The 22,395-nt window shown below is 38.1% G+C and overlaps 1 protein-coding gene across 4 annotated transcripts in view; it reads right to left on the bottom strand.

Moving 5' to 3' along the window:
- Positions 1 to 20,898, bottom strand: part of LOC124135842 (V-type proton ATPase 116 kDa subunit a 1-like) — a 33,670-nt gene extending 12,772 nt beyond the window's left edge. For 3 of the 4 annotated variants that reach the window (XM_048381626.1, XM_048381628.1, XM_048381629.1), the window contains exons 1-12: positions 20,768 to 20,898; positions 13,763 to 13,906; positions 11,552 to 11,630; positions 10,109 to 10,206; positions 9,771 to 9,899; positions 6,608 to 6,714; positions 5,477 to 5,603; positions 4,824 to 4,906; positions 4,072 to 4,378; positions 2,886 to 3,036; positions 1,791 to 1,930; positions 1,117 to 1,253 (exon numbers count right to left, since the gene is read on the bottom strand). In XM_048381626.1, coding sequence (XP_048237583.1) covers positions 1,117 to 1,253; positions 1,791 to 1,930; positions 2,886 to 3,036; positions 4,072 to 4,378; positions 4,824 to 4,906; positions 5,477 to 5,603; positions 6,608 to 6,714; positions 9,771 to 9,899; positions 10,109 to 10,206; positions 11,552 to 11,630; positions 13,763 to 13,879 — 1,475 coding nt within the window. In that variant the 5' untranslated portion in view covers positions 13,880 to 13,906; positions 20,768 to 20,898. The remainder of the gene's footprint in view (positions 1 to 1,116; positions 1,254 to 1,790; positions 1,931 to 2,885; positions 3,037 to 4,071; positions 4,379 to 4,823; positions 4,907 to 5,476; positions 5,604 to 6,607; positions 6,715 to 9,770; positions 9,900 to 10,108; positions 10,207 to 11,551; positions 11,631 to 13,762; positions 13,907 to 20,767) is intronic. The other variant, XM_048381627.1, reaches the window with a different exon arrangement.
- Between the last annotated feature and the right edge of the window lie 1,497 nt (positions 20,899 to 22,395).

The raw sequence follows: 22,395 nt of genomic DNA, 5'->3' as shown, positions 1-22,395 counted from the left end.
ACTGAGTTACCATGCCACAGTTTAACATGGATATCCCACAGAGACACATTATACTGACTTTGAGACGACCATTCCTTGTTTTATCTCCTTAATGCCAAACATCAGGCAGGGTAACAAAACGTTTCATCTTTCAATGTCTGTTGGTATGACATAGCCAGGGGCATAGAACCACCAACCATTGCTCTCTGGGCAGGTGCTTTATCCACTAGGACACAGTCTTGCGGTCCCAAGTCTTTGGTGGGATAGAGCACCAATCTCATTAAAATCAGACCTTAGTTCTCACTACCACTAAACAAAGATCTGAGGACATCCCATTAAGGGTCACGTCAGAACGACCTTTCATCCGACCAATCAGTGCGTCGCTTACCAGATTATGAAAGTGACAGTTGGAATGTGATTTCTAATCATGCAATCTCGAAAACTTTAACATGGGGTATTCCGAAAGATAGTTACGAGTTTAACAACTGAATCCTTACAATCTAGACCATATATTAGCGATTCCAGAATGTTTTTTGTTCAGGTTTCAAATTTGTAATCAAGAATTTGTCAAAATATGTCTCGAAGCGTAGTTGCCAATTTGAAATTTGTGCCATAAAGCACGAGAAAGCTGTCTTCTGATTGGTCATTCCATTGGTTGGTCAAATTTCACGCAAGGTCGGTCTGACGTGACCCGTAATGGGATGTCCTCAGATCTTTGTTTAGCGGTAGCGAGAACTAAGATCTGATTTTAATGAGATTGGATAGAGCACCTGCCCAGAGAGCATTGTTTGTTGGTTCTATCCCCCTGGCGAAATGTCATGCATTCCATTATCTTGTGACTGATTTGGGCTTTACAATGCTCTTAACATGATCCAACAATATGATTTCAGTCACATTTGGACATGTCAGCTCTATATCACTTGGTGAAACCCAGATGTACGAGTTTGGCAGTAACAAACCAAGTATCATAATCAGTGTAAATCTGGGAATCAAACCAATCAGATCCTTGCACAGCTAAGGGATGCAACTCTTAACAGCAAGCTGCTGCAGCTAGGCAATTTGTATCAAAACCATATGCATTATCTGAACTGATTTGACCCAAACTGACTTTCTGACAAAACTATCACAGCATCTCACTTTGGTTGTGGGTACCACTTCGAACCAAACAGGTTGAGTGACTTGGAGAAGACATCATTGTAGATAAAGCCAGTGTAGATGGAGAATGCACCCATCAGCAATATTATATAGCGGCCTCCAAACATTGTGGTCCATATCTGGAAGAAATAATTCAATTCACAAAGGTACAAATATTTCAAAGCAAAATGTGCAATAAGGACCCTGACAACTGTAAGCAACCCTCCCAATGGCGAGGCTGCGTAAGAATTGGTCACCAGAAACCTATGTTGGTCTAAAGTGGTCATCGAGTCGGTCGGGTAGCCTAGTGGTTAAAGCGTTCGCTCGTCACGCCAAAGACCCGGGTTCGATTCCCGACATGGGTACAATGTGTGAAGCCCATTTCTGGTGTTACCCGACATGATACTGCTGGAATATTGCTAAAAGTGGTGTAAAACCATACTCACTCACTCACTCACTCACTCACTCAAGCGGTGATTACATTGATTAGTGGTCAGACTCAGTTGATGGCGTGATCATTACAAAAACATACAGAGACGGAGTACGTCAATGTTGTTTAACTCGGCAGTCAGACATGAGAGCTGTCAGCAATGATCAATTACATGAATTCATTGACCAGATCACACGTTGTTCCTAACTTATCCCTTTTTAAACTCAGCTGTGTGTAATGGACATACCTCATTGTCAATTTTTCTGGCCATCAGCTGTTTCTCCCTGAGAACCAGCCACAGGGCGAAGGAGAACATGATGACACCGTGCCCCATGTCTCCAAACATCACCGCAAACAGGAACGGGAAGGTGATGATGGTGAATGGAGCTGAAAGTAAACCAACAATGCATCTCAGCAACTCAGCAGGGTTCGCAATTCCTTGTTTTAAGGTGTCATCATCAGGGCATGGTATTACTATATTCTGGAGCCTACAGGGCCACTTAGCAATCACGTGTTTCTATCAAACTTACAAGAGTCCACAGGAGAAGACATATCTCCCCCGGGCTGGTGCAATAAATTGGAGCTACTTATACCCTACTTTTGGGTCATAGCCATTGGATACCTTTAATTCAGTGAAGACAAAAATGATGCTTTTCAGTATTTTTCAAAATCCCAAATCATCAAATGGCACCAGTTCACCACTAGACTGATCTACATAGCAAGCTTCAATAAGCAAATATTAAACGCTTTTGGAGTTTTGCTCCGGAAACAGACGGCTGACTGCTATGGGCTATATTATAATAATAATGTATAAGCTTATATTGCGCAAGCCTCTAAACATTCACTGCGTGTTCAAAGAGCTAACATTATGGCCCCCAGTCAGTGGATTAGTGTGCACTTGATTTTCATTCTCAGCTCCCTTGGGAGTATACAACCCAAGCTACTTGTGAGGCACTAGAAGGTCAACGGTCACATTACCATCTCATCCTACTAGGAACCCATTGTTACAGCTGGGTGAACAGAGGCATATGGTAAATAAGCACACAGACACACTTAATTCTTGGGAATTAGAAATTCAAATCATCAATCGCATCAAAAAAGGCAGGAGACAAACGTTCTCAACTCTCTGCCTATTATCATGTTTATAACGCTTATGAGGAAATTGAAAATCACAGATTTAAAGAATGGAAGAAAAGATTCTTCTTGTTGGCAAACCTAAATTCAAATGAGAGCACACATTGCAAACTTCAAGACAAATGCATTTCTATCCAAGAAGCATCTCTTTCTCAATGTACAGGAAAGACATCAACACAACCAACTTCATTGTAGCAACATCACCGACCTGGATTGATTTCTCGGTAGCTGGCAACACCGTAGGCATCCACGATGGCCTGGAAGCCGGAGGTGAACTTGTTGGTGCGGTTGTAGGTCGGTGGCTCTTGTTTGGTTGTCATGCGGTTCAGGATGGACGGCACACTACTTCCACTTCTCTCCTGTCAACAGGCATAATACCACCGTCATCTCATGACTATTAATACTCCACAGCTAATGTCTTACACAACTATTCGTCCAGGTCGTGAAAATACATCAGCATGACTGTCACATCACAATTGAAAGTAAAGATGTGTAACAGGTTGAGAGCTGATTGTTAAATCCCCATTTAATTATATTGTGAGTAATATGCCCTCCATGTTGGATAAGGGGGATGCCAGGAACTATCTGCAGGAATTTATCATGGAATGTCTTTGTTCCAGCAGATCCACTTATTTCCCAAAGTCGCAATATGTCTGTATGCAGGTGATGGTGTAACATGCTTCAGAACTCTGTCAGACACAGGAAGATGCGGGGTAGAACTGGTCTTCAGCATCCCGTGGTTGTCAAAGAGTAGACGAACAGGATCAGGTGGTTAGATTCACTGACTTGGTTGATGCATGTCATCATAACCCAATTGCATGGAAGAAGGGAGGGTCATGATGTCAATCACTGGATTGTCTGGTCCAGACTTGATTATTTACAAACTGCTGTCATAAAGCTGGAATATTGCCGAGTGCAGCATTAAACAACAACAAACAAACAAACAAACAAACAAAAGAAATGGAACTTCACGAACTATGTCAAAGATATATTACAATGGTAGAACATATGTGAAACTTTTACCAGCATAAGGACCCCCCTACACAGCTTGAAATTCTGCTGGCCTTCATGATACTTTTAACATGAGATTACTGATTCCGGCTAGCAGGCTAGTGTGAACTATTTTCCCTGTATGATATACATTATCAAAGCTACAGTTCCTGACAAGAGGGACTCTGTTCCACTGATACCCAACTTACTGCCTCAGACAAACTGACAATCATTATTAAATAATTTCAAATGTGACACTGAGAAATTGTCTGTATATATATGTATCATAAAACCAAACATGTTGATTGAATAGTAGTTTAGTTATTAATGTTTGAGATTACGCCCAAATTTCCCCCACCTGTCCAGTGTGTCTGAAGGTGAGCAGGCATTCCACGCAATCTTACCGTGCCTCTCCTGAGAGCCTGCTGGATGCGGTCTAGGTCGACAACTGGACACCAACACTCCGCAATCAGACACTTCTGCGTGACGTCCAGATTGAACATGTTGAGTGTGTGGTAGATGGCCTTGATCTTCCTCACTTTGATGAACCACACCTTGATGTTCTTGGCCGCGGCCACCAGGACCCTGTGTCGGTGGTCCTGGGTCTGGCCCAGCACAGTGTTCAGATCCTCGATCCTCGTCATCACGCCGATGGCCATCTCCCTCCTCTCTGCCTGAGTCTCGGGGCAGGGATACAAGGTCGCTCTAAATCTGTCAATGAATCGGCATTCAATGTAGTAGACATATGATGAAGGAAATAATATTTGCAATGGAGGTATGAAGAATGTTCTGCAGTGAAACAGAATAGGACAGGGCCTCTCAGGGGTCAGTAATGTAACCATGACCATCTCTGCTTGACCTCTGCATGGCCCATGGTATTATGGATCCACTAAGACCACATTTCTTAAAAGTGGAGTAAACATTTTTGTGAACAGCCCTTTTTCCTTTCCACCATGACTGTTGACTAACTTGAACTTTTAAAAGTAGATCAATACATTACATTGACATTACTTAAAAAAATCTTTTTTTATTTGCCAGCATATTACCCATGTAAAAATAATTTAATTTTCTTTTTATATACCATGATACATGCATTTTCGGCAGTGATGCTTAAGTTTTCATAATGCCAACCAAAGGTCTGAAAAAAGGGTCCTACCCTTCACAAATCTTCTTCACACGACTCTTGAGTTGGTCTCCTTGGAAAAAGATGATGAAGACAGACTTGTACACCTGGTCCCCCTGGAGATGCAATGAGAACAGGTTATTTTACATGTACCAGGATGATAAATCAGAGCAATCCCATGCTGTCTTAAATTGCCACATTTGCACAGAAACACTAAAGACCTCTTCTATAGAACTGTGCATGTCTAGAAAATTTTAACGTCCAAAAACTATGCGAACAGGGCTGATCCTGCAATATGCAATATTATAAACACATTTTGTACCATTTCACATTTTCAAACTCCAAAGCTAATAGCAATGAAGCCTGGTGTAGCCTTCTATGATTTTGAATTAATCCTTAAACATAACTACTCATCAACTAGTAATATCTGCCTCACTTTATTCGATTGTTTGTTTGTTTGTTTGTTGTCTAATGTGACACTCAGCCATATTCCAGCTATATGACGGCAGCCTGTAAAATATTGAGTCGAGTCCAGAGAATCCAGTGATTGACATCATGAGCATCGATCAAAGCATCCAATTTCTGAAGACCAATTCTAGCCCAAGGTGTGCCTAACTAACGCTGATGATGTATTAGTAATTGAAAATTTCCATACATCGGTTTGATAGTAACAGCCAGGTACATACTGTGACAGGGTCCTCGAGAGGGGCTTCTATCTCAGCCTGTCGTAGGAAGACGTTACCGCGGCATGCTCGCCACAGCATCCTCTCAAATGCAGGAATTCTCTCTCGCAGAATCACGCCAGCAACAAAGCTGCAAACGTTCAGTTGTAATGTCAGTGTGGAGTGCAGACTTTGAAACACATGGACTCTTTCTTAGAGAATACTTTGTTGTCATAGAACAGGCTTGGATTTAGAATTTAAAAATTCACTGGCCAACATTACTTGGTGAAATTTGGTCCTCTAAAAATGTTCCCTTAAAAGCTGGCTTACGGAGCCATCAGCCACAGGAAACAAATTTAAGTTGGTCCTGTTTGTTGAACACAATATATGGTAATTAATTAACCTTTCAATAATCTGAAATATGATCTAGTGACAAAACCATTTGAGAGCATTATTATGAAAAGACACATAATGTAACTGATAATTATGAGTGAGTGAGTTTAACACTGCTTTGCACAACTATTCCACTAATATCACAGCATGTCAGTTTCAATGTGGGAGGAAACCCCAAAGTGATGTAGGTCTAAGACATTAACCACTTTGAGGAAACCTACGAGCACAGGTATAGCGCTGACAAACCTAGAAACATGAAAGAGCGACCAGGACCAGCGACCAGCGCCTTGCTGCACCTTAGACGACTGGGCCACCCATGCCCCCTAATAATTATGAACACCTTAAAGTAGGGAGATTATCAAATGGCCTATCACATCACTTCAAATGATTGTGGGTCCTCAAGCAGCTGATCAACATAGACATATGTCACTTATAAATGACCCCAAGTAAAGTATACAGTGTTGTGCTGAATGATATATCCCTTCAAACAATTACCCTGATGGAAGTCATACTGGTAACTGTGAGAGACTGAAAATGTAACATTCGTATAATTGACCATTTATTTTTCAATACAATACACATGTGTTTGTGTTTTTTATCAACAATGTCCTCTAGGTAAATCAAAGACACATCTTCACTGCACGTCAGTAGCTGAACTGATATATGCAAAGATAAAAGGGAAGTCAAAATGAAATTCCTGAAGTCTGAATAGCTTATGACTAACAAATAAATACATAAAGAGCATCATCTCCCCCGTCTCACCCAAGTCGGAGTGCCTGTCCAGCGCGATGCGCCTCCTCGCCAAGCAGACCCATGTTTTCTTCCGCCAAGTAGGGATCATGCATTGCCTGATGGTGATGAGATTCAGCCTAGTACAAGATGAGTACAAAACAATATAATGACCCCTCCCTGCTACGGTAGCACAACACAACACACAGGCACAAACAACAGGCAGCTGGCAAAAAGAAAGATTTCTGTGGAATTTGCTTTAATTGATTTTGATGATTATTATTAATAATTTTTACAAGTAAGTATCCAAATTGTAACATTACTGATATACTGATTACCTGATTCCACAGAAAACTTTGCTGAAAAGAATGTATATACTGGCAAGGTTTTACAAGATCAAATACCTGCAATAATGCATTAGCTGTTTGAAGAAGAGACATCAATCTTTCATTACAATTTACATCTGCCTTCCTTTGTACTATTCTGTTGGTTAAATAAGTTCTATCTGAGTTGCATTTGCTAAAATTCAAGGAAAATTAAAAAGTCCTTTTGAAATTTGCAATCAAGCACAGTAGGCTGCTGATGCCAGTCCAACTTTTACTCTTTCTGTGTTCATACTATTACGGAAAACACATTGTGAATTCTGATAAAATATCTGCAGTCACTTATCAGGATATTCATAATTGTGACCAATCCAGAATGAAGAAAGAAACTGACATAAATATGATACATCTTTACCATTTGAAATCTGTAGCCTACTAAATTGCAATAGTGAGGGAATTATTCACGGAGAGTCTTCATAAGCAAGTTCTATTTCTGAAGAATTTGTATACATAAGAAGTGACTTGGGGGCCAAACTGTGTGAACATCATAGCTTGCGACCCATTTCTTCGTTTTGTTCACTAGGATGAGTCGTAACGATCATGGAGTAAAACTCTGACTTTTCTCAATGTATGCTAAAACACTAATTTCAATATTAAAGGGTCTAAATGATCAGAACAACTTATGTATGTATCCATGCTAGGATAGGATCCGTGCTCAGGGGTTTCGCCAAGAATGTGGAACTAGTCAATCAGTGTTTACGTCATTTCAAGAATAGTCTCGTGAAAAATGTATGAACGTCAAATTGTGTTGTTCATACTCTAAAGAACATCAATTTCACGGTCATGTGACCGACATCTCATCCAGTTGAAAAGCTGTACATCGTGTAAACTTCACATTAAGAAATTATTATCTGCTGAAGCACGACATGACATAAGCCCGAACAACCGTACCCTCGAATCAGTTTTAGCATAGGCTCAATCACTTCACTGATGAATCCCTCAAAGTTGTAAAACTAGTTATAAACCTATCAAATATAGTAAATATTTTGTCTAATACAAGAGAAAGTACCTGAACTTTAACATAAGGAGCTTGAACAGTCCATACTTACTGTCAATGTACATTCAGTTATCACAACATATACCTTTATCTCTGTATACACGTGTACCTATTCTACTATTACTTATACAACACATATGACTGACATACTAACAAAATAAGTGAACTAAGTATATACTCATGCAGTAACAACTATGAATCAAGAGTCAACTCCACACACATAAACACTGCAATGCCTCAACAAAAAAAGTAAACTCAAATGGCCAAACATGCATTAAACCAGATACATACACTACATATTCATACATGAATTAAGTGAATCTCTGGAATTTGATTGGCTAAAAACGCAATTTGTTTCTTTGTTTCCATAAGCCCCCAAATTATAAGCCATGCCCACTAATGGACTACTGTTTTCTGGTTGTCTAAAAATAGAGTGGGCGGGGCTTATGTTACATGATTGAGCTGAATGATGTCAGTGATCTAACATTGTTGTTTACATTTTTTTGCGTTAATGAATAAATAAACAGAGTGTGAAATTATTATCACTGATATATTTAATCATAAAACAACCTTAATATTCTTTTGCATTTTTGGATGTAAAAATAAAAAAATGGCGTGAACACAGTGTTATTCCACGAAGCACCATGGGTAAAGAGTTGGAGCATGGCCAAGGAAACCTTCTTGAGTTAGACATGTAACAGTGTTAGGTGCTACCACATATTACAGCAGTTTCCATAGCAGCCAAAACAGGTCTGCAGAAAATTGTTATTTTGAAACAAAGCCAAAAATGGTAAACACAAATTTCTGAAAGGAGCTCTTGACAGACATTATGATTCAGAAGAATGTGATGACACATTCACTGGTTGAATCCCGAGATATTATGAAGAACATTTTACATTTCAAACAGACTCTGGCTGCTCTTAGATTGCCTAGCAAGATATGAGATCATTATCCCATCATCTATACTCCCTACACATGAAATACTGCATGACTCCCACCTCTTCCTTAAATAATATACTCATACTGTAATGAATATTGTTGAATATCAAATTTCATAATGACAGTGAATGAATGTTGTTTAATGTCCCAGTCAGCCATATTCCAGCTATATCACAACGGCCTGGAAGTATTTGACTTTGGACCTGACAAACAAGTGTCGGAAAGTATGAGTACGCCATCAGAGCACAATGAAATGCAATCAGCCAAGTCACAGGGCCTGACCAACATATTCCCAGTATAGCCAGCTCCTGGTACAAGCTGGAGGTACTTGGGACTAAGACTCCCCCCAGAACCCCCCTGGGACATAATGGTAGAGCCTTAAAGTTGCACAAGATGGCAAGCCTGGAGGGTTGTAGTTTTATTCATGAAAGCTGCGCTTCACAAGCTGTAAGCACTGAATCTGATCAGGTCAAGTAAGGATGGGAACAGACAGGTGTGTCAAATCACAATGTCAAGGTTAACAACAGCCATGCAAGAAAGGAACTCATTCAAATCAAATAAAAAACCCATCCCTCTACATCCCCATTGCCCATAGTAATCATAGAACACACATCAATGAAAAGATGATAATCATATTAGCAATTAACATGTGAAAATGTACTAAAAAACTTTCAAATATCTCCTTACTTTATTCTACAGATTCGTAATGTCACATGTAACGCAATATGGTTTACACTTATTAGGATTGCTAGTTGTTCCATACATAGAAATATTCATATAACTGTTAACAATCATTGCAACAACTCATTTACAAAGCATTTCTGTCTGAGCAACATAGTGTGTTGACTGGCAGCACCTTGTTTCCCTGACAACTCACCTCCTCGAAGAACGTCTGTGTTTTACGGAGGATGTGTTTCAGTTCGGTCAGCTCCAGGAAATTCCTCTTCAGAGCTTCCGAGTTGGCATTCACTTCCTTCATCTCGTTCTCCAGCTTCTCAAACGTGGCCTGGACAAATATTTCTTAATGATAGTCGCAAAATACATACATTTGGTATTTTGTGTAAAGAATATAGATTACAATAGTCAAGATAAGACTCAACACATTTCCATCTCAATTTAATATCTTAGGGTTATTTCACAGCAAGCATTGATCAAACCCAGGGGCCAAATATGTATGGACGATGCACTGCACTTTGAAAGGGAGGTAACTCTCACCTCCAGGTCTATCATCTCTCTGGGGGCTGGAGCATCTGGGTTGTCTCCCGTATCCAACATCGGAATCCCATCTTTCTTGATCTCCTTCTCCAAGAAACCTAAAACAAGACATGTTTGTATAATAATCTTTAACTTTGACCCCAGACTGTTATAGGGATCCATAGTAAACTTGGGATAATGTCTGTTTGACAATAATACACGTTAACAGGTTCCTGGTCACTTCTTTGCCCTACTTTCGAGAGAAATGATGTGTGCATATTTCCTAAATTTATTATATTTAAAGGTGAGTCTTGGGGGACATAACTATAAACAATCTAATGTCCTCTCAGTGTCAGCACTGCTCCAACCAACTTCCCTCACTGAAGGGGACATCACATCTACCCGAGGCAAGGGTGTTAACAGACTGTGAATGTCCAGTTTCCACCCTTGCCGAACTAGGCTGGAATGTCTTGGCTCGATCGTAGAGCCACCAGTGGTTATTACGAATTATTACGAATTATGTCTCTTCTATGTCCCTCCTATTGACCAGACAGATTCCACCTCTCATATCACTTGCAATTGCTTTAAACAAAATGGCGGAGCCCAATCAAGACGATCTGATCGACTATCAAAATCTATATTGTGATAAAATAGGTCTAACTTCGCAAAGAGCATCAAATCACACGAGCACCTTGATTAAAAACATGAAAAGATTTGGAAAATATCTGTTGACGCCGAATTGGCGGTACCACGTTTTGCTAATCCTGCAATCGACCAAAATCGGCATGGCAGTTTACGAACCAGATCTCGATATCATTACGCGAATTTGATTGGACTATGCATAGACTCGTTACTCCATCCTAAAATATAACTCCATAATTCCGGGCATGTTCGCCAAGGGTGGAAACTGGACTTTTACAGTCAGTTAACTCCCTTGCCTAGGGAAGATGGGGTCATCAAGAATGGGCATTACACACTGTACCATGTAGGGGATCAAATAATACGTTCCCAATTTGTGAGAATTGGAACAAAACCTGGTTGTGTCTCCGGTATCCTGATACACTTGATACATGTATCTGTCTTCATATTCTCATTACAGAAGCTCTGTTTCTACAACTTACAACACATTGAAGACAGGTTCTCAAATCAAAGAATAAATATTTAAAAAAACCAAATCAGTAATCATTTAATGTTGTTCTTTACCTCAGTCAACAGTTTTCCATTGACAATCCCAGCCATGTTTTAATCGTCTGAGCAAACCAGTGACTGACAGCATGAGCAACAATCCATGCCATCAGTGGAACGGTATCACACAATGAACCAGGTAACGTAAAGTTGCCATGGTAACCATGTGGTACCTCCTAAGCTGACTCAAACAACAGCACTGAGGACCTATTTCTGCCCCAGAATTCCCAGGTAGGTAGATGTGTGAGACTGAACTCACTGACAACATTCACCACTTACGTAGTTTCCTCTCCATTTCTTCACATCTTCTGATTTCGTTTACAAACTTTCTTTGGAAAGCATTAACATCTGGATTCAGCTGAAAACAAGAATAGTCCCGGGAATAACAATACATCACAGGAGACAACTGCTTGTCTTAATGACAGCAAAACCGTTTGAGAAGGGAGCTAACCCCGTTTGTCTAATCGAAAGTTCGAGTTGGGGCCACAATAGAAACTAAACGCACTTGCTGTTGAGAATATGTACTATGTAAACAAACCCGCATTACGAACTGCTATTTTGTCTATTTAAAATAAGTATTATGACTTATAACTGGAATAGAATGTAGAAATGCGAAGACACCACAGCAGAACTCACTTCTACAAACATCACAAAACTAGGTCGTGGGGTCATTAATATTCATGACTTATTCCTTTTATGGAACAGGTTCTGGGAAACGTTTGAGGTAATAGGCTTGTATCATGTCCGAGTTCAATTCAAGTGAAGACATATTTTCAGGCTCATATCACCACGAACAATTATGATTAGATTGATGTGTTATACTGGAAAAAGTAGAATGAGTGGTAGTGCCTCTGTAAATTAATTTGAAGTAGCAAGTTTCTTGCTTTGTAACTTTTTGGAAAACTATTATGGAACGAGTGTGGTCAGCTATGATGACGTTATTCAAACTTTAAAGATTTTGTGTGCCTTTCGTGGAATTAACGTCACACTAATTAATAACAAAGATATTTCCCATCAATATTACAAAATGAGAATAATGAATATTGCTACATACCCATGCAAAGTAATGACAAATGTGAGGCCACTAAATGATTTAGTCAACCCAATGAAGCCTAGCGATTTACAAATGTGGTCCCACCTGTTTCGATCACAATATGACGGAAGAAGTGTGCCCACATTTTAGAAAATGGTTATAAGTAAGCCAAGCTTTGCGATTTATAAATGTGCTTTCTACCCACTAGGCGATATACAAATGTGGGAAATATGTGGGCCCACATTTTAGGAAATGGTTATCAGCACTAAACCAATCTAAGAAGATGTACGGATGGAAACATAAATATATAATGCATTCAAACATTTAATTAAGAATACGTTTTACCTTGGGGATAAGATGGCCATTTACTAGTTGGACCAACGACAACGTACAGTGTAACTGACGCCATTCCTCGCAAATACGAAAACAATGGTGATAGCTCCCGGGAGTGACCTCCCTTTTCCAATATGAACCACTGATAATGCAGTTTCGCCATAATGACTGATGTTGACAGATTGTCTAGACATGGATTAACATGGGTGTATCTATCAAGTCAAGGAGATTCTCAGTGACACATTATGGGGTTCATAGCATGAAAATGGGGTCAAAATTAGTTGCGTCCATTCTCAATTTGAATATGTATGTTGACCATGTGTTAAACCCACCATATTTAACTCCAACTTCTATATAGTTGATGTGAAGAAGCCCAACTAGAACAAGGCCGTAGACGTTTACAACTTTCGTGAAACACATGTTGTACTTTCGTATTGACGACTGCAGGGATGTCATCGTATATCACAATATCAATAAATGTTTAATACTAATACTGTATTGATACAAAATTTATGAATATTGGTAGTAAATAAATACTCCACTGCCACAGGAACATTTACATTTATTATCACGACTTACATGGCTAAGGTGGACAATGAAAAAGCAAAATTTCAAAATGATGGATTGAAGGTCTAGATAGGTTATTTTTATCTATACAGAATATTTGATTCATTTTATTAATAATCAATGCAAAAGTATCACAATATCAATACTAATATTTCCAGTTAATGACACCAGCTGCTCAAGCATCTAAACTGGGGATAACTGGGGATAAGTGGCAGGAGGAGACAACTCTGATCGGGCAGTTAAACCTCAGGCTACAGAGCTGTGCAAACCTGCTTGTTAGTTTCAGATCTTTAAGAGCTATGATGTTGGTATGTTGATACAGCTCTTTTTCTTTCTTCCTTTTAACACCGCACTCAGCAATATTCCAGCTATATGATGGAAGTCTGTAAACAATCAAGTCAATCCAGTGATTGACATCATGAGAATCGTTCTACACAACAGGTATACAATGACATCCATCAACCAAGTCAGAAAACCTGACCACCTGATCCTGTTGGTCGCCTCTTATGTATAGCATGGGATGCTGGAATCATCACAGGGTTGACACAGCTACTTACATCTCTGAACTGTACAAGACCCAGCTCTCCCAGTTCCGACACACATGCGTAAGCTGCCTCCGACTGCAGAAACAGCTGACACAGCGTCATCTCCTCGCTCCGCAGTAGCGAACCCATTGTTATTGCAGTCAGGTGACTTCAAATCTGAAATACAAAGTGTTCCATTAAGTCATATAGCTAAGTAACTGATTCAGTACTGAATAAACAAAAACAAGTTTCATCCAGAGGATAAACATGGCCCGCAGAAATGTTTGTAGCATACCTACCTGTTGATGCAAGTAACTAGAAGGTGAAACAAACGTTAAAATAATGAAAGAGAATATTGCAGAATAAGATTAAGAAATCTTAACAAATGTGGAATCTTTGAGAAAATATGTTCTTTCCCATGTATCAATGCCAATTATGTAATTCCTGGGATGTCCCGTGATCATGTACTGTGTATGAAGGACCCTGGCTGTACCCTGGTTACTTGTTTCGAGTGCCACACTTGACCTAACAATGTAAATAAATATAGACAACATGTGCTCCTACACACAGAATTAACCCATTTCTGCAAACACATAGCTCCATATATATCATATGATTTACAGCATATATCACATCATGCTATTTACACATGTCAAACACGTCCACATACTACCAGCTGTAAATGTAACTTAACTTTCTATACAGAGAGCCTGAGTCATGCACATTACTCAGGAACATACATTTCACCAACGTTGATCTGGTTAGTTCAGGTAGAAATATAGTTGATGAGTGAAAGTTCAGACAGATCTATAGTTCAGTGAGAGTTCAGATTTCTTCACATTTGAGTGAAAGTGATGGGCTTTGAACACTGTCAGTGTTATAAATTATATGGCAATTACCATGAGTGAGTGGCTGAGTATGTTTTACTCCACTTTTAGCAATATTCCAGCAATACCAGAAATGGGCTTCACACATTGTACAAATGTGGGGAATTGAACCTGGAGTGGTTCTTCAGCATGATGAGCAAACACTATAACCACTGGGCAACCCCAATGCCCTGAAATAATCATGGTTGCGCAGTGTTGGAATTGGGTGGATCCTGGGGTTCTTGTGCATTGCTTCTCTTGTATTTGAATCTAGGGACCTCTTAAATAACTTTCAAGGACAAGGACACTTCACTTTCCTATAATATTAATTGCAAAAACTGTTAAGGCAATGAATTCTCAAAACATAAAAAGTCAAAGCCATAGAATAGTCTCAGTTGTTTGACGAAACAGATTCGGTTAGGCATAAAAGGCAATATTGTGGCGAAAATTATTTGAAAATCGGTGATGACACCAGGTGTTTGCAAAATGGGTAAGGATGTCCTGCTCTAGTGGTAGCACCCGCCACTCACAAAAGTGGCATAAAAAAGTAAGTGTTTGTATATTGCCTAACGCAACAATACTCATCATGCTCATGCAATACGAATGTGGCCTGTATGCAATCAAGTATGGACAAGGCAATCCAGGGACATGATAATGGATTTACAAGTTGACATTAAAAAGGCAAAATATAGCATTCAATTAGCATGTCAAATGACAAAATCTATGGGTGTACCTTAAAGTTAGATTAATTCTGATCATTCTGTCACGCTTGAAAAGACACATGCCACATATGCAGTCTCTCACTCTTGCAATTCATTATTTTAACATATGTGAATAACATATGGTAACAGCTTATAACATTAACATGATTAAATGAAACAGAATAATATTCTAATGAGACACTAAAGGACATAATATTGAATATAATACTGTTACGCTGCTTGACTGTGGCCCTCCAATCCTGGCAGGCCGAGCTAATTACAAAATTAAGGGGCAGGCTTTTAACTCTGCAACTGCAAAAAAATTAACTTTTTGTTGCTGGGGAAATGAAGATGAACCTTTGTACAGGGATTTATCTAGACTTGCTCATGGGCTAATATTCAGCCCCAGGTCTGAAGCAATTGTCAGCAAAAATTCCCAAACTGGAATAAACATTTTGCCATGTCATGTAGGTAATAACTAATGCTGTGGCTTGGCAGAGGTGGCTTGCATTTCAAGGATAACAGGACCAATAAACATAAAGAGGCTTTGCTTTACAGTTTGACATTGAATGAAGTATTAAAATACCTGTGGCTTTAGCAAATGTTTAGGAAAATGAAGACCCAATTTTGACAAAAGTATGTATTTTACCCCATTTTTCTGTTTGGAATCCCAGATAAGTCCTTGCTATATTTCTGACTGTACATATTTCATCTTTATTTTTACCTAAATAGAAACTGTTCTTAATTGATCACACTGCATCAACAATTGATTTACTGATTTAGAATTCAGAACATGACATATTCCCAGCACTGACACTTTCATTTCAGTGATCATAACACATGAGGAAATCAAAAGCGAACATTGAAATTCTTTCTGAAGTATGAATGTAAACTTTAGGAAGTTTTCATCTTCCTCCTACTTGATTGTTAAGCTTACAAAATAACTTGTCTTTCTTGGTCTATGTTGTCCATACAATAGGACAATATGCACCATACAAGCATGGTTTGCATGCTATGACCTATACAGCAGTGGTGGCAAAGGTAGGAATTAACCTTGAAAGCATACTGGTATTACCATGACACAAGATGAATCGTTTACAATCTATTTGTACTGTCTTTATCTACATCTAAAAAAATCAGCCCAGGTCAAATATTCAAACAATTTTTAATAATAAAACATTTTTACTTTTACATTAAGTGTTTCCCAGTGATGAAATGAAAATGTTAAATTTTTATTAATAGAAATACAAGTAAGAATAACAAATTCACTACTATAACGATTTCAAAATGCTTTTTTTTTTTTTGGGTTCATGCAGATCCTGTTGGGACAAAAAGGGCCCTTGATTATCACACATTGTCCTTGTTCCTCAGAACAAGGCAAACAAATTGGGGTGAACACAGACACTCAATGATACAGTAATGCATGGTTGCCATGGTAACATTATCCAGCATGTTCATGCTATGAATTTAACTTCCATAACAGTTTAGAATGCACATAATATTGTATACAATGCTAAAACTGTAAGGATCATCTCAATAACTGATCGACCCATCAACCCTTATGAGCATGATGAGGTGTGATGCTTTTGAGTCAATTACCCTGAAATATCAATTTCAGTAGATTTTAATCTCATATTCTGCATATAAAAGCTACCCTTATCAACACGATCAAAATGAAATAACATTTTATTAGATTTGGACTTGGGCCAATGGCATAGGTGCCTGGTGGCACGTCCTATTTTATTATATCATGATCAGTACTATGAATTTATGACCTACGTAGATTCACCACTCAAACTGACAATAAATCTTATCAAGCTCTCTGCTGGCTATGTAAAACCACAACACTTAGAACTGGCAAATAGGGTTGGCGTACTGGCACATAAAGTGTATTGCAATATATCAGAATACGTAGAGGTGTATTGCAATACATTTTGCAATACATATATACTCACCGACGAAAGAAACATGAATACAATACATTTTGGTTAATATATGAAGAATTACTCATATTCAAGAGATAATAGAGAGACACAAACGAACATACTGGTATGTTGTGTGAATCGACGCTCATGAGCGCATCACATGTGACATCATAGACCCATGACTAAAGATGCACCATTGGTCTCATACAGGATTAGCTAGTGCAGTTTGGAAATCATGTGCAGCATATTGTGATAAGAATAAAGACACTAGGGTACCTCTTGACTGACTGTTAGTTTTGTCATTAAGTGGTAAACATTGGGAACATCCCTTCTTAACGTACATACTTCTTTATATGTTTCTATGGTTTGCGTTTCTTTTGACAGTGAGTATATATATTTTTACTTCTTCATTCAATAATCAAGACTTCAGTTTGAGAGATGGGTAGTAGAGCTGAGTATCGCTGGTAGTCCTGCACCATGACCGTGGAAAATATTTATTTTATGTATAAAAATAATCTAGAAATGCATACAAAAGCAAGTCTAGCCAGCTCTATTCCACAAATCAGCCAGAGCCCTAGATAAGCTGCGTATTTGCGTAAAATATGCATTAAATAAGCTGAAATATGCAGACAAATTAAATTCTAGCGTATCAAATACAAAAAAATACAAATACACCATTGAAATAAATTAATGCGTATATTACATCTATTAGATTAGTACAAAGCTAGGTTGAAAACAAAAAAAAGCGTCCGTGAGCGGGAGCCGCAAACAGACGCAGATGAGTTTTCTACCATTCACATAGTTTTATATGATTTACAAAGATTGTTACGAAATAGGTTTAAAGTTAAATAGCCAAATATCAAGAAACAGGTGGGTAAAAAAATTGAATCCCCTTTTAAACTTGTGGATACTCAATCAAAATTAAACCCCTGGTAAAAATACCCAAATAACCAAAAGCTTATCTATAACTATAATTTTTTAAATTTTTTTAGAGTCAAGAAGGATATTGTGTAATATAAGATTTCAGAGATTACATTTTAGTCTATATCGCTGGTATCATCATGCAATATTAATATGCAAGGGTTTCTTTTGACAGTGAGTATATATTTTTACCTCTTCATTCAATAATCAAGACCTCAGTTTGAGAGATGAGTAGTAGAGCTGAGTATCGCTGGTATCATCATGCAATATTAATATACAAGGGTTATATTGCGATACATGTATTGCTGACCACTGTATTGCAATATACCAGTATATCGCACACCCCTACTGGCAACTGTTTGTTCTGATCTTATTTTTAGTTCATTGTCCTCAGTGCTTTGCCACTTCACAGCATGACAACAGTGTCTTTCAACTTGTATCATATTCCATGTGCTGTACTTCCTTGTCATATAAGACACAGCTACATCACTAACCGACTAAAATGTATCACCATGCTGTCTCAAGCCACAAACAAAGCAATACATATACCTACAGATTAGTCAAAACACTTTCACTTCTATTACCAAACTTGTCTCCTGGAACCATGTTCACTTGATCATTAGTTTAAACAAAGGGAACATTATTCACTTTACTAAGCTTAAGTGCTCTTAGCCAAACAGACATTTTAAACCATGGAATCAGGCTAATTAATGAAGTCAGTATTGTAAATATATAAGTGCCTTGAATCATGTTGAACATGTTGAAGTGAATACGCCATAATTATTAATAACAAAGATATGTCCACATGGAATAATTAATAAATACAAATAAATGCAGAAAAAGTACATCTGGGTGAAATTCAGATTAGTATCTTCTTAGTAAGAATAAGATTCATGGATGAACAACTCCTTTACAATTAGGAACAACCTTTTGGTGTAGGTTCTAACACCCTTATGAAACAAGTGAAAGAACTGCTCCTAATTGTATTTTCACTTTTTTGATAACGATGTTAGAACCTACACCAAAACGTCACTCCTAATTGTAATAAAGAAGTTGTTCATCCATAAATCTTATCCTTACTTAGTACTCCAACTTATAAATGCCTCTCAAAGAATTAGTATCTTCTTCTCCGAGTGGAAGCTGTGACAAAGCTGAGACAGTTAGTTCAACTACCTACCTATGTAGTTGTTTGTTTCTAGTAGCTGAATAGTGTGATGGGGTCACTCCTTACAATGAGAAGATGAGGAACTGCTGTGTTCACAATCGGTCTCCTACACCTACTATATGCTGTTCAGTCCACACTAACTCTGATTCATAGCTGTCCAGTGTCACCATTTACTTTAAACAATGACAGCTAATTAGTCTAATGATCATTCAATTCTTGATTGACACCTGTTAAATACAAATTACGATAAATGACAACTTAATTAAGACAACAGTTTGACACAGACCATATATGTTTCAAACCTATACATACAGATAAGAGACAATATGCCCTGTGGCAAGAGCTGTATTCCTCATCTGATCACTGACAAGGCGCTTCGTTACAGAGATGGTAACAATGTACACTTAATGATACTGACTGGTACACTGCACAAATACCCTTAGGGCACACAACTGTATGTATTATTAGCTTGTGATATGCATACATTCAACCTAAAGAGGATCTTGATCATGGCCATGATACCAAAGGGAACAATATTTGCTACCAAATATTTCTAATACAGTATATTTATTGGCAAAATCCAAGTATGCCAACCCAAAAAAAATGTTCAGTTGTGTGCTAAGTCTCAGCACACTATCAAATAAACAGGGGACCTTTACTCATATTTAGGAAAGAAGCTGTAACTCTATGATATTCACATCAGACTGAATTGTTATCATTGTAACACTACCCCATGAGTATGACAATGGAAATATTATTATCACTTGCCATGCTTGCCACAAGAAACCTGATCGATGACGAAATTTATTTAAATAATGTCTTGCCTACACTAGAATAGATGGCACCATACATCATTATGGAGAGTGCTTATGAAATCAAAATTGAGTTGTTTTCCTTGAGTCATGATTTTGTTCAGAAGGATAACTATTTCCAATGCCCTTCCAATTTTAGGCCATCTGCCATATGATAGTGAATCATTCTAAAAATAGTTGTCACATGTCTATCCATATATACAAAAAAAGGGGGGTATCATCTCATCCCTCAAATAATATCAAGGCCAGATGTGACATCCGAAAAATGGTTGCGGGAGGAAATCTTTAGCCCACATTCGTGTTTATCATAATTTACCTACAAATGCCAGCATGAAAATCGATCAATCATACCACCTATCGTGGACGAAACTGTCTTTTTCGGAGTCCTAGGTTCACAATGAAAACGTTTTGTAGCCATCACTGTAAATGTCGACCTACCAAAGTACAACAAGACGGGACTTGGTCCAAACACGGCATAGATCTAATATCATTATCAGTAACGATCATTTATGTTGATGAATTCCAGACTTACGTTGCATGTGTCAAATCAGAACATTCTCCACACAAGCAACAATCGCATCGTCTGCATCTTTGAAATTATGCTGTCTCAGAAAAGCGAACAAAGAATGTAGAGCAACAATGACATACCGTTGGAAGAAGATACTGTTGTCCACCAAATCTAAACGACTGAGCTCAGCCGGTAGCTAATTACAAGTCTATATGACGATATGTTAGTGGCAATCATGTGACGTGACATCACAGCCAAAGGGAGATAATTCAGCATTTAACTTCCGCGTATGTTATATTCGTAAATACTAATAACACTATTCAAAACATTTAGAGCATCTGCTGATCATCATCTTTACATGGTAATTTAGACCATACGTATCCAGCTTAGAAATAAATATAATTCCCATCATCAATATTGCCTGAACTGTATTTTCAGAAGTAGTTTCAATGCAGTCAATTAATTACGATCATATACATGAAAATCTTATGCCAAGATTGAAATCTGTGTTATAAGTATCATGTCTATTTTCACATATAACACATCGATGAGATGCTTATGATGATATTACATATTAATCACTGTAAAATAAATTAGATAGAAACGATACACATATTATTTATTTTTTCTTCCTATGAAGCTATCGTTAGCGTTAGGAACCTACAAAGTAGAAACCAACAAACAGTTTACAAATGTCCACATCATACATTTAACTGATTTACAAATGTGTAATCTGATTTTACCATATTTCCTAGATCCTTACATATTTGTACAAATACAAACAATATATTATATTATCTGCCCTTTCACACCCGCCGTGATATTGCTGGAATATTGTCAAAAGCGGCGCATAAGCCATGTCACACACTCATTTCTCACGCAATGTCTCTGCAGCCTACTTGGTTATGAAGAAATCTGAAACCCAACTTCAGCTTCATAAGACAAATATTTTATACCATTCCTAACAACTGATACAGTTCCTAACACCTAAACAGATCCCCTTCTAGTCGTAAGGTAAATAGAGATTATTCGCTGAGCGTGTTTCCGTAAGATAAGTATCATATACAAGAATTAAATACCCAGCGAGGATTTGGCGTGCATAATATATATTTTTATGCTTCACACGTGATATTTGCAACTAAGACGGGAGGGCAATAATGTCGTTATAATACAATGTATTTCTTATAAGAATATGTTAAGACCTATCCTCACTCATTTAAGTAAGTTTGGAAACCGTGTTTGAATAAAATGATGTTCGTTAGCATGTAAACTCATCTGTGTTATAGTGCCAGATAATCTACTGAAGCACCTACACATCCAGGAACCCCTAAAATAATACCAATAGTATGTCACGACTTTCTCACACACACGCACGCACGCACGCACGCACGCACGCACGCACGCACACACACAATGTGTTGTCGTCGGGTAATAACAATAGCGGATCTATATATACACTCCAAGCCGAAAATAACAATAATGTGTAGTTAATGATATATGAACATCTGAAAATTTAAAATAATATTTATGATATGTACCATAAGGATGTGACTAACATTAAGTCCCTGAATTGACGTTCTGTTATTTAAAAATATATATCTGCAGCAAAAATAATACGATCCAAATAGATCCCAGAACAAGACTTAATTTCCTAGAACTTAGGCAATCTAGACTTGAGTTGGATTCATTTCTTAATTTATTCTCTGGGGTATGGGAGATAGACCACATAAGTGCAGATACAACAATGCTAGGCTCAGAATGGAGAAGC

The sequence above is a fragment of the Haliotis rufescens genome, unplaced genomic scaffold (assembly GCF_023055435.1).
Source record: "Haliotis rufescens isolate VD_foot unplaced genomic scaffold, xgHalRufe1.0.p SCAF_4, whole genome shotgun sequence".
NCBI lineage: Eukaryota > Metazoa > Mollusca > Gastropoda > Lepetellida > Haliotidae > Haliotis > Haliotis rufescens.
The sequence above is the reverse complement of the archived record's forward strand: the minus strand, read 5'-3'. Positions and strand labels throughout refer to the sequence as shown.